General features: G+C 39.4%; 1 protein-coding gene across 6 annotated transcripts in view; it reads left to right on the top strand.

The window, feature by feature from the left end:
* PALLD (palladin, cytoskeletal associated protein) overlaps positions 1-12,553 on the top strand; it is a 177,389-nt gene that overhangs the window by 141,655 nt on the left and 23,181 nt on the right. For 5 of the 6 annotated variants that reach the window (XM_052690142.1, XM_052690141.1, XM_052690145.1 and 2 more), the window contains one exon: positions 1,723-2,418. The exons of the other annotated variant lie outside the window; for it this stretch is intronic. In XM_052690142.1, the coding sequence (XP_052546102.1) occupies positions 1,723-2,418 (696 nt within the window). The remainder of the gene's footprint in view (positions 1-1,722; positions 2,419-12,553) is intronic. 6 annotated transcript variants of the gene reach the window in all.

The raw sequence follows: 12,553 nt of genomic DNA, 5'->3' as shown, positions 1-12,553 counted from the left end.
GCCTTTTGAAGGGAAAAGTTGAACACATAGGAATTTAGGGTCACTGTGTGTTAAAAAAAGTGTACAAAATCTGCAGGTGAACTGTGACTTTTTAATAATGTAATTTTTTCTAAGTACTGAAGTATGTTTTATTAGTGAGATAACTTAAGCAGCCAGAATGAACCATCCTTATTACTAAAAAGAAGCAACAGTTAAAAGTAAAGAGCCGGTTTTTCAGTTTTCTGTCCTAAACTGTCTCCCTCCCCTGTTTTATCTAAGCAATGTCCTTTGGCCTGAGATCATCAGCAGAATTATTGTCAGCAAACATTTTCTGGGAAATATGAACGGCTGGAATATCAAAATTAATCTTAGAATGGAAAATATGATGACAGTACCATTTCTAGTTGTGTTGCTACCAACAAAAGTGTACTGTTGTGCCAGAATCACGCATTCATATGCCATGCATTAAGCAGACAGCTTCTAAGATTTCTGCCTAAATGACCTAAATTATATATAAACAGTGACACACTTGTATATAATGAAGGATTTATGTATCTAATATGCAGGAAAGGTTCATATGCTAAAGCTTTGTTCGCATCTGGAGTGCTGAGGTAAAATTACGATTTCCAACTGGAACGTGATAATTTTAAAGCAAGTGAGTCTGCTTAATTTTAAGATGAGAGACCGTGCACTTAAGCTTGATTTCCACTTTGATACGGACCTCACTTCCATTGCACTCTTATTGCTACAGCAGAAGAGCAGTTAAAATGGGCTGCTACAGTCTCTTTAATGTTCTGCCCTCTTAGTTTAGAAAGGAGCAATTAATAGGAAAGTCACAATGTTGTTGCAACAGCAGTATTGGAGAACCAATGCATGCTGTGGTTTCTTTGCTCCTGAACATGCTGGGGGCTTTTGTTTGCTTGTTTTACTTAATCAACAATTGTGAGTGTTTCTCTATGTTTTTAGTCAGTTGTTTTGTCAATTGCTTTTTTAGTGAATGTCCACTTTCTTTTTTTTTTCAAGGAAGAACTCATTTTCCTTTGAGCTGATTCGTACTGCTATTGGTAATTCCTTAGAGCTGTATTCAGCACCTACTAAGATACACCTCAGAATTTACAGTTAGTTAGAATAAGTCTTAGAAAAAAAAAAGTGGGACTAACTACACGAGGAAACTGTTTACTATCTCCTTAAGTTAGAAGTATTTCCTGGAAGTCTCCTTTTCTCATCTATAGATACACATATGGTACTAACATTAGAAGCTGGTCCCTTGTCTCCAAGTAACTCATTAAAAATACAGCCTTAAGTAGGCTTGTTTGATCTGCACACATGGTCTACTGCAGAAATTAAGGCTGAAGCTACCAGTGAGTAAATATCTGAGGCATATTATGGGAGTCAGGCTACAGAATGAAGCAGAAAAGTGGAATGAAATAAAACCTTCTTAAGAACCTCAACATTTTAATTATTACTTACAGTGTTTGGTTGCTCTTGTAAATATGCTAAATGTCTTCAGATCGCCTTACAGCATACCTTTTTTGAGAACTGAAGGTTCTGTTGACTTCTGCTCTGGATACGCTTTTGTAACAATGTCTAGCTCTGAAAAGTAGGACTATTCAATGTATGTAAATACTGTGAACTTTCCCTGCCTTCTGATTCTCCTACACCAGTAACTCAGCGGAGTTTTTACCTCTTCCAGGCTAACACTGCACATCTGATCATCTTTTTGTCTATTTTTCCTTCCTACAGGGACCCAATAAAAATACAGCAGCTGCAGAACCAAATTCGTCTGGAGCAAGAAAGTGGCCAGTGGTATCGTCACCAGCAGCAACCTGAACATCGTCAGCACACTCCCTCATCTCCTTCCTTTCCTCCTCCCCCCTCCTTCCAAGAACTTGAGTCCAGCCAGTCTGTGGTTTCTCCTGTGCCAATGAGTATTCTCAACTCTCATACTTCCCCAAGCATGCAGTCTTCCAGCTCCTTTAACTACGCTCGGCCTAAGCAATTCATTGCTGCTCAGAACATCAGCCCTGCTTCAGGTTACGTGACTCCTTCTTCAGGATCATCTACATCCAGCCTTCCTTCTCCTATGTCTCCGACTGCTTCTCAAAAACAGTTTGGGAGAGTGCCTGTTCCCCCTTTCTCTCAGCAGTTTGCTCCAGAAGGGGAGTATGGATGGTCTCCTTCTTCTCCATCTCCTCCCCCCCCACCTCCGCCTGTCTTTAGTCCAACCCCAACGTATCCAGTGTGTGATTCCTTTCCACTTCCACCCCCTCCACCTCCTCCTCTTCCTTCCCTTTCTTCACCTTCCCACAGCCTGTCTCCAACTCCTAGATTTCCTAATTCTGGCCAGTCTCCAGCAGCTTTTCTCAGCTCCATGCTGCCATCCCAGCCACCACCCGTTTCTGTCAACGCGTTAGGCCTCCCGAAAGGAGTGATGCCTCCGTAAGTATTAGCTAATGAGCACTTTGAGTTCTGCTGGAGATTGTATGGAAGATTATTGCACTTGTTTCATTTTATAGTTTTTTAGGGTCCTTTGCTATTAATTGCCAGCTGGAAGAGATATGGTAGTTGTTTGCAAATGCCTCTATGCTGGAGATCTGTTACAGTTTTCTAACCAACACAGAATTCAGATTCTGAAAGGGTGCTGCAGTCAGAACAGCAGAGAGGGAGCATCAGTGGAGCTGATGGATGTATGAAAGCAGCAGCAAAAGGTTCTACATGCCCAGGGTGGTGGATGGAGAAGAAAACCCTTCTCGTGACTCTGTTTTAAGACACGTATTCAGTGATATTTGCAGTCTTATACTCACATTGCATCTGGATACAGAGAAAAACGAAGGAGAGCGTTGTTCAAAACTCCCTGTAGCTTTGTGACACTTGAAATATAAGTTTCTGAAGTACATACCTGAGAACAAAATAATCATGACGTATTGAATTTTGCCTAGAGGCTTATTTCCAAGGAAGTCTGGAAGAGGGTTTGGGAAGGGATTTCAAAAAGGAGTGCATAAAAACGAAGAGAACCGCTTCCCCTAACAGCTCCGAGTGCTTGTTTTCCCCTTTTGTCTACCCTAAAGGCCAAAATAGTATTTTGGAGCACGTCAGCTCCTATCATAGATCAGTTTGTCTTTCTGCTGGCACTAGATTCTCATTCCATCCTTAGAGAACAAAGAGACATGCTGAAGAACAAAAATGAGAATAGTTATATCCAAGGCTTATTTATAACTTTGCCTAGAAGTTTGCCTAAACATATTCATGGTAGCTAGGTGACTTGCTCAGCTACTTACTGTTGCAGTGGGAACTTCTGTTGTATCAGTCTAAGATGCACAAAGGAAGAGAAGGAGTAAAGCAGACAGTTATCAAAGTAATAAAGCATATATTTACATTTAAAAAAAAACACCAATATTTATTTATCTTGATTTCTGTCATATGGCTCATTATAGAATGTGGCCGTAAAACACAATCAAGAGAAAAATGAATAGATTGTACAATTTGCTCTTTTGCTCATAATGTTTTTCAGTCTTACCGTGTCCCTTGCACTGGCTGTGTTTCACTGTTAATACTGACTGTTGAAAATTGCATGATGGATTTACTGACAGCTTGGCAGTAAGCACAGCCAATAAAAGCCTGAAGTTACCCTTGGTTTGTTAGTATAGCAAATATACATAATTCTGTATGCTTGTTGTGTTGCATTGCTTAGGGCAAACCATTGTAGGCATGAGTACTGGATTATTTATGGAGTTCCCTTCAGTGTTCTGTGATGGTGACAGCCACAGCTCAGTCTTCTGCTGTGTTCTACAGAAGTGGGGAGCAGTATCTTTCACCATTATGCTGCATTCGTGCACGTGTTCTTACTTGAAATATTTAGCTGTGTTCCTTTTCCTCATCCCCTTCAGTCTTTGGACACAAACAGAGGCTTAACTCTGCAGGGATGCTTCCCTCTTTACCATTTTTCTTGCTCCTCCAAGCCTAGCAGCCAGCCTGGGTATGCATGTGACAGTGTGCCTCTCTCTTAGAACAGGGCAGCAGCCTCAGGTTCTGAGCTGGGCAGGACAAGGAGATTGGTTCTGTTTGGCCTGCATTCCCTCTGGAAATGTAATCCAGGTAGAAGGTGGATCATGTTAACCATGCTGAGTGTATGTGATTTATGTGTCTGTGTATATGTGTCTATTACATCTCTGTGTGTGTGTATGCGTGTATATACACTCAAATAATGAGCATTTGCCATTTTAATTATAAATTCCAACAGGGGGAGGATGCACTGCTTGAGGAAGAAAAAAAATCTGTTGTTACAAGTCTTTTGGTCTCCTCTGGTTTCTGCTACAATTTCAGTTCTGTTGTGTTTTTTATCACTTTTGCTTCGTCTTTTCCCTTGTCTTTTGCTCTGCCTTCACAAATCCTCTTTCCTTGAAAGTATTCATTTTTCTGAGTTGCCGTAGTCTTTGAGCCAGTATTCCATATCCTCAGCCTATATTCTTACTCTGTATTCCACACATCTCTAAGATCCGTTGATTGAAATGGACGATACTGACAGCGTGCTGTAACACTGGCTCAAAGGGTGCATTGTGGTATTAAAAGTTTTGGTTCAGCGTGGCACCTAAAACATTCATCAAGCCATTTAGCTTTGTCTCTACTTCTAAATTTGTCCTGTAGTTGTGATAATTGTGGGTTGCTGAAGGTAGGCTTGCCGTGGTTTGAAATGCCATTGATGTAAAGGAGGTGTGTGTTTGATGAAAGACTTCAGTTGCAGTGTTTGAATCTATCTGCCTTCGGTGTTTTTGTGGCTCTTGTCCTGTCTTTTTTTTTTCTTTTTTTTTTTGTGGTTGCATGGTCAGTATTTCAATTGCATAAGATATATTTGGAATTTCCAGTAAGCTGTAGCCACTTTACTGTCATTTTGCAGCTGTGACCGTGATGTAGCCATGTTAGCTGAACAGACTTTAGGAACAACCATTTTTTTAGAGATGGGGCCAATTTGATAAATTCTTATCTTGCCAGAACATTGTGTTACTCAGCAAGACAAGAAGTACTGGTAGAGCATCACAGCTAATTAAGTACTTCAGGGAATTGTGAACACTCATCAGTTGTCTCTGAGATAAAACTTGGCTGGAGTTATGTTTGGATACAGCTGGTAAAAATCTTGGCTCCTTCTTTCTACCTGAAGAAAGTTCTTTGGGTGTATAAACATATTGGACTCAGGTGAGCTTTCAGTTACAAAAGGCTTGCTGGAAACAGGCCTGGTGTGTGACAGAAACCAAGAATTGAGGGTATTTTGTATGCACTAAAATCTGTGGAAGCTTGAATCTCATCTTCACCATTCACATAAGAATATGAATTTATGAATGATGTCTATATTAAATGAGTAGCAAAAGACAAGTTCTGAGCAAGCGCCGTATATTGTTAAGTTTATGTGAGCGTAAGTGAAAGCAAACACAAGAGAAAGATCTACTGACAAGTTAGTGAATAGTAAAATAAAAACCACGTAAATCATGCTACAAAAAAAGCACCTTGAGGAAATCAAATTTCTTTTTTACGTTAAAATACTGTCAGCTATAACATGTATCTTTCTGAAAAAAGCTCCAAAAAAAGGTATTTTCTGGAAGTAGGTACTCCTTAAAGTAGATATTTTCAGTAATATTATCCTAGTTACAAACTGGAAGGAAAAAAAAAAGGTGTGAGGCATAGGGTTGAATTTTGGGTGGTGCTGTGTCGAGACAGGTGTTGGACTCAGTGATCCAACTCTGGATATTCTGTGATTCTGAATCTTAACAGGAATTCTGTAGGAATCACAAGAATGGCAACATCAGAGAACTCTGCGTATGTTTTTTCCTCTCTGAATCTACATCTGCTGCTCTGTTCCTGAAGCTCTGTGCTGTGATTTGTGTATTGAATTCTTTCTCAAATAGCATAAAGAGGCAAAGTAATCTTTGTGTTTCCTTAATCAGCAGTGATGGTAAGCATTGTGAGGAAAAATAACACCTCTCCATGTTTTTGTCTTACAACTTTCAAGAGGCTGTTGCTACAAATACCAACTTCCATTTTTGACTAAAAGGCATTGATATCCTGTGTACACCTAGATTTGCTTTTCCTATTTATTTCTACAGTTTACAGTTACAACTGTGAAAACAACTGAGATTACTTGCAGTATGGATTATGTGAAAATTGTGACATGCCAGAGGACTACTTAATTCTCAATTAAGAATTCTGCCACAAGGCAGGGAAGAGTCAGAAGGTCTTCCTGTTGCTGAGATAACTTCTCTGTGCTGGTTGGTTGTTCTTTCTGCAGTTCACTGTGGTGCTCAGGAAACTGTATCTTAAAGCAAGTGTTTCTGCCATGGAAAAATTCCAGCAATTACTGGGGTTACCTTTTATTCCCAACTTCCAATCATCTAAAGATATCGTTTGTGCCCGTTAGATGATTCTTGTTTAAAGCTTTGTGATTTATTGTGTTGTGCCTTCTTTCCTCATGGCTTGGATCTTGTGTATTGGAGCAATACCTGCGTGGTATCAGACCACTTCTTGTTGATTATGCTAAGAAACACCTTATTCTGGTAGTTGTGGTTTTGTATAATATAACAGTGTTAGATTCATGCAACTAGTTGTTAAATGCATATCCATATCAACTTTTTTGAAATTTGATGAATGCATGTTTGTTTCATTTGAACTTTTAAATCCAGGCTGTGCCTCAGATCTCATCTATCAGAACTGCTTAGAAGGAGAAATCAGTGTTTTAACTTACACAGTAGCCAAAGCAACTGAGCTTTTGACAACTAATGCATCTGGAGAACTTAATTTTCCAGGTATTTTTATCTAACTCCTCTTAAAATGACAGATGCTTAAGATTGTTGCAAGATGGCAAGCGAACTTAACTAAGAGAACTAGTACCTGTATCTTTCCACTGAAAAGAGAGAGAGGCTGTTTGTACCTATTCATTTATTTCAATATGGCTTGCACAATTGCGGTATAGTTTTCTTCAGCCTGCAGATTTTTTCCTTCTGAGGACTTAGTTTTATAGTTTTCTTATTTCATACAGATATGGGTGCCGCAGAAGTGCCTGTGAATGTAAAAGCAGGCACGGTGTTCGGCAGCAGTGGAGACCTCAACCACAGCATTTCATCACAAGGAGTACAAGTTAATATCTTTGGTATATATTACCTTTTCTCAAACCTGTGTAGGTTTCTCTTCACATAGTTCTGGCAGTTCCCTATTTCTTCTGAAGGGTTCAGGGCCATAAGAGTAGTGCCAGCCATCTTTATTTTCAAGTGCAGTCTCTGCTTCTGTGATTTCTTCTTGACTGGTGGTTCTCAGAATCGCAGAATGGCCAGAATGGTTGGAAGGGACCTCAAGGATGATGAATCTTCAACCCCCTGCCACACGCAGGGCCACCAACCTCCCCATTTCATACCAGCCCAGGCTGCCCAGGGCCCCATCCAACCTGGCCTTGAACACCTCCAGGGATGGACGGGGCATCACAGCCTCTCTGGGCAGCTGTTCCAGCACCTCACCGCTCACTCTGTAAAGAACTTCCCCCTGACATCCAACCTAAATCTCCCCTCCCTCACCTTCAAACCATTTCCCCTTGTCCTGCAGTTATCAACCCTTCCAGAGCTTTCTAGCATAACGCTGGTAGCAGTCTGAAAGACAGGTAAGATTACCAGTTACAGAAGAGTTATTGTTTTCTTCAGTCGTTGTCCGAATGTGCGGACACCGCTTGAAGAACAAACAGTACTTATGTTTCAGTGCAGTGTGAAGCAGAGGACTCGTTTGCTCAGATAGGAAAGAAGAAATCGAATAGGAGAATGAAAAAATGGTCATTCATGTAATGAGTAGAAATGCATTTTTTAAGATAAGATTTAGAAAAAGTAAATTTTAGGTGGTAGTCATGCACTTTGTAGGTGAGTTGGTCTCTGCTTTCTCATCAGGCTATGTAATAGAATCCTAAGGAAGGATCAGACTTGCTCACAGGTATGTATTATTCATTTCAATCTTGATCTTATCCAATGCTGAGGCATGATTGTTTTTTTCTCCCCAACAATTTCATAACTTGTCCTTGGGTGGTAGAAATTGAACTTTGTTACTCTTGATTCACTTTGTACTAATCATCCTCAGCCAGGACTCTGCCTTAGGCGTTCTCTTAATTCAGGTATATTTAATGTCGCAGTACTGAGTAGAGCTAACTCTTGGTCTCCACAGTGTATATGACAAGATCAGACTAAAATGATTTTTAAATGCAGCTGCTACTTCAAAGTTCATGGCCCGTTACCGTGCTTACAGTAACTTTGTTCCTACATTAAGTAAAAAATGTGTTAAATGGACAGGAATTAGCTGTATTTTTGGAAGACTTCAGTTTAAGAGGAAAAATCAAGTTACTGTTCATTACCTCAGTACCAGAGAATTGATTTAGATTTCTGTGAAACTGAGCCATGTTGGCTGCAAACAGGAATTTGTTCTTGGAAGGATAACAACAGCTAGTCTGTTACTCTTATTTACACTGTAAAAGGTACGTAGGAAAAGAGGGGGAATCACATCCAGCGTGCACTCCATCTAATTAAAACATGAAAATAACTGCTGGCTTGGCCTTTCTAAACAAATATGAGGGCAAATATTTAAAACTAAGACGAGCCAAGCGAAAGTTGCAAGAGTCTTTACTGTCAAAAAACTGTGTGTGTGAATTTTAGAAATTTCTTTGTGCCCTTGCTAGCTGAAAGAATTCGTACTTGTGGGCTATTACCTCTGCTTCTGTTCAAGCACTCCATGACTTCAGTGATGCACATTTCAGAGGTGCTTAAAATCAATGTGGATTTCAGGCTGATTCTCAAAGGCTGATTCTTGGCACATCTGTTTTTGCAGTTGTGTCAGTGTCTTTAAGTTTGCCTTTTACAGCTTTAGTAATACTTCCAGTGTACAGGCAAAGGATTGAACACAGAAGTACACAAACAACAGAACTTTTTGTTTGATATTATCCCTAAGAGAAGATGAAAAGAAAGCATGAGAGTAAGCAAGGAAGACACAGAACTACTTGCATCCAGATAAAGTCGTGTATGACTGATGAAGAATCTTAGCAAAAGCAATTGAATTAAGTTTGCTGACAGGCTGTCTTGACATTCTAAACAATCTCCAAAGCATAGCCCTGTTCATTTTGAGAGGTCAGATTCACCAAGGGCCTTCCAGTTTTTGCCACTGTTTTGTTGACCTTTATCTCAGGAATGCATGTCTTGAGAGCTAATGTGGAGTGGGTGTGTATGTCTGTATTCTTCAGTAGATATTTGTATGTATGTAGAAGTAAAGAAAGAGATCCTGAAATGGGACTGGAAAGAGAACATCTGCAGGAAGAATTATATGAGGCCTGCTCCAAAAGTAATGCCTCCTGCTTTTTGTGTTGGCCCACGACATGAAGCAGGGAGTAGAGGCTGAACCTTCAAAACAGCATCCCTTTACATTTTGTTGCCTTGTGACAGATGGCAGCAGAGGGGCAGTCTGACAGAGTGGTGTCTGACATGGATGACATATGTGAAGCAAAAGACTTGTCATTGAATTCCTCTGTATGGAAAAACATTGCACTCATTGACATTCGTCGACACTTGCTTAACATTTCTGGAGACCAAACAGTGGATGTGAGCAGTGGGTGGTGCTTTTCAACAGTGGTGACAGTGCCAGTGTGTCACTTCTGCTGCAGCAGATTTTTATGAGCACGATGTACGTGCTGTTACTCGTTGCTAGCAAAAAATGCATAGGTAATGGTGGTGACTGTGTTGAAAAATAGTGTTTTGTAGGTGAGAATGTGCTCTATCATGTAGTGTTATTGTGTGCTCTGTTGTAACTTTCATGGGAATAAATAGGAGGCATTACTTTCAGAGTGACCTGTGTATTTTTCTGCATACCTCTTCTTTTTCTCCTGATTCAACGTATTTCTGAGAGAGAAAGGGGTTTCTAAAGGTATTTGAAGACATTTTGGCCAGTATTCATTTTTGTAGTTGTATTTTTAGACTAGCTCCTTGCTTAAGCATTTACTTGTTAATATTTACTTGTAAAGAGAATAGAACCTATTCTCTTTACAAATTGCCTTGTCTCGGATGACATTTCCAGCCCCACTGTGCAAAGTTCAGGATGTTCTGGCACACAAGGGGAGATCTGGAAGGCTGTTAAGGACTGTGCCACTTGTGTTAAATGCTACCAGGGATCCCTAGGCCATTGCTGAAACGTTTGCTTGCCTTATTCTTAAGAAAAAATTCCTTAGCTTCCCTGCATAACTTGTTCCATTGTTTAACTGCCGTTGTTGGAGAGTAAAGAGAAGGAAAGAGGAGAGTTGTACATTGTGTTTGTCAAAGCTACGTCTGCCTTTCTTCAAATTAAGTTCTGTACTTGGCATCGGCAGCCATGGGGAATTATTGAATGCCAACAATTTTCTGACTTTTTATGTTTTCTTATCTCCATTCTCTTCATTTCCTGAATAAAAAAGGAAAAATTTCCAACCTTGTCACAGGAGCAGTGTTTTAAAAGCATCTTTCTTGAAGTGCTCTGTGTTACAACTGGAATTGATGTCCAACAGAAAAGAATAAAAGGAATTAATGAATTTTCTTTTCTTGTGCTGTAGTGTCCCAGATTATAATTTGTCTTCCTTCTGAACTATCTGCATTCAGGTTTTAGTAACACAGATTCTTCTGTGAAAAGAATAATACGTCAGTGTTAATTTTATTTGCATTGTTGTCAGGCTTTGAACATTTTTCCTGAATTTCATCATCATTAGATCGCTTCTAGACTAATTACATAGATGACAGCTGTGTAAACGTCTTGCATCCTCTTCAAGTTCAGTGTCATCAGCCAATTTGAGAAGTGTGCATTTTTTCCAGTTGTGAAGGTTGAAATAGTACAGTACAGAGCTTAGGAAGACCTCATTGGTTTCTGTTCTTCCAATTTTATGGGGTAAAACAAATAGTTACCACTTTTGTGTTCTCAGACAGTTATGCTGAAAGCAATTATATAGTAGAAATTGTATATAGAAATTTTAACCAGGCTGTGTTTGCCTCATTTGCTAGGGAACTGCTGAATCTCCTGAGGACTGACTCAGAAGACATAAAGTGAAGTATATCAAAACTAACTCTTTTGCTTGTCTCCGAAGAGTGAACTTTATTCAATGCAGTTCTCACTGCCTTATTGTACTGCACTGCTTTGAAGTTGACAGTAATATGGTTTTCTTGTGATTAGTGTGGACATTGAACTTACTGACAGTGGTTATAGTGGCATGCGTTCCCCTTTTAAAAATAGATGTGCTTGCTGAGGGACTTGTTTTCAGAGATAACTGACAATGCCTCAGAATTCTTTCACTCCTTCCTTGAAATCCACTCCTGAGCACTCAGCCCACAGGGCTCTGACTTCCCTGGGTAAATTGAATATTTTACCTTTATTGTTTACCAAGTGCAGGCAGAAGCAGGTTTGGTGTTTTGTTTTTTTTCTGCTGAGATTCTTAATGCTTTTATCATACGAGCATGGAATTTCTAAGAAGGAATTGGGAAGGAATTGTTGATTTAGAAGATTGTTGACTGAGAAGGTTGTGCTAATAGCTAATGGCTTAATACTTCTAAGATGAGGGTTGTGCTCTGCATTCTGCAGTGCTAGGCACATGTCTGCTCTTGCTCTGTGGTTTAATGTGAATAATGAAGTTCTTTTTTACAAGAACACTGTTTTCCCATTTTAAATTTACTTCCAGAAGCAGAGTATGAAATGTTTTAGGAACTTAGACATAGTGTTTCCTGTTACTGGCTTCTCAATCTATACATTTAATTTTGTTTTTGCTTTTGACAGTGTTTATGTATTGCTCAATATTAACTATTGGTGAAAGTTACCATTGAAAATGCTTTCTGAGGAGTAAGTTTTATCTGACTGTGAATGATAAAGAAACACAGTGCAGAACAGTTGCCAAGAAATTTTGTTATCTCCTCATGATTCTAGTTTAATATCATAGAATAGAATCATAGAATCACCAAGGTTGAAAAAGACCTAAAAGATCACCCAGTCCAACCGTTCACCTATTCCCAATAGCTCCTACTAAACCATGTCCCTCAACACAACATCCAGTCTTGCCTTTTATATCTTTAATATCTTTAATATCTTTAATATCTTTGTGCTGGTAATTATATTATCCGATTGTAGTTTGCCCCTGTCAGGCTGGTATAAATTTTCTATCTCTGTCATCTCATGTGAGTTAGGCAGTATAGCTGACTTGGTTATATGTTTCACATAACTCAGTCTTTTATAGTGGGCTGAGCCCCAATTAATCACTTAAAAAAAAACCCTAAAACAGAAAAACAAGCAAAAAACCCACTAATATTGAAGCTCATCTCCAGTAGAAGAAAACATTGTCGAGTATTTCCAGCAGTAGAACTGTCATAACATTATTGAAAAGCATTTAACACTAGTGCAGACTGGAAAAAAATATTTCCTGTGCCATTCCATAATATCCTGAAATGCCACTGGAACTTGTGCACTGGCTTGAGGAGTGATTTTGCCCAGTGAATACGAACTGCTACACGGATGCCATTCTGTTGCAGACCGTGCTGCTGAAAACTGCTTTAAGGACATGATG

Source organism: Tympanuchus pallidicinctus, unplaced genomic scaffold (assembly GCF_026119805.1).
Source record: "Tympanuchus pallidicinctus isolate F22 unplaced genomic scaffold, pur_lepc_1.0 scaffold26, whole genome shotgun sequence".
NCBI lineage: Eukaryota > Metazoa > Chordata > Aves > Galliformes > Phasianidae > Tympanuchus > Tympanuchus pallidicinctus.
The sequence above is the reverse complement of the archived record's forward strand: the minus strand, read 5'-3'. Positions and strand labels throughout refer to the sequence as shown.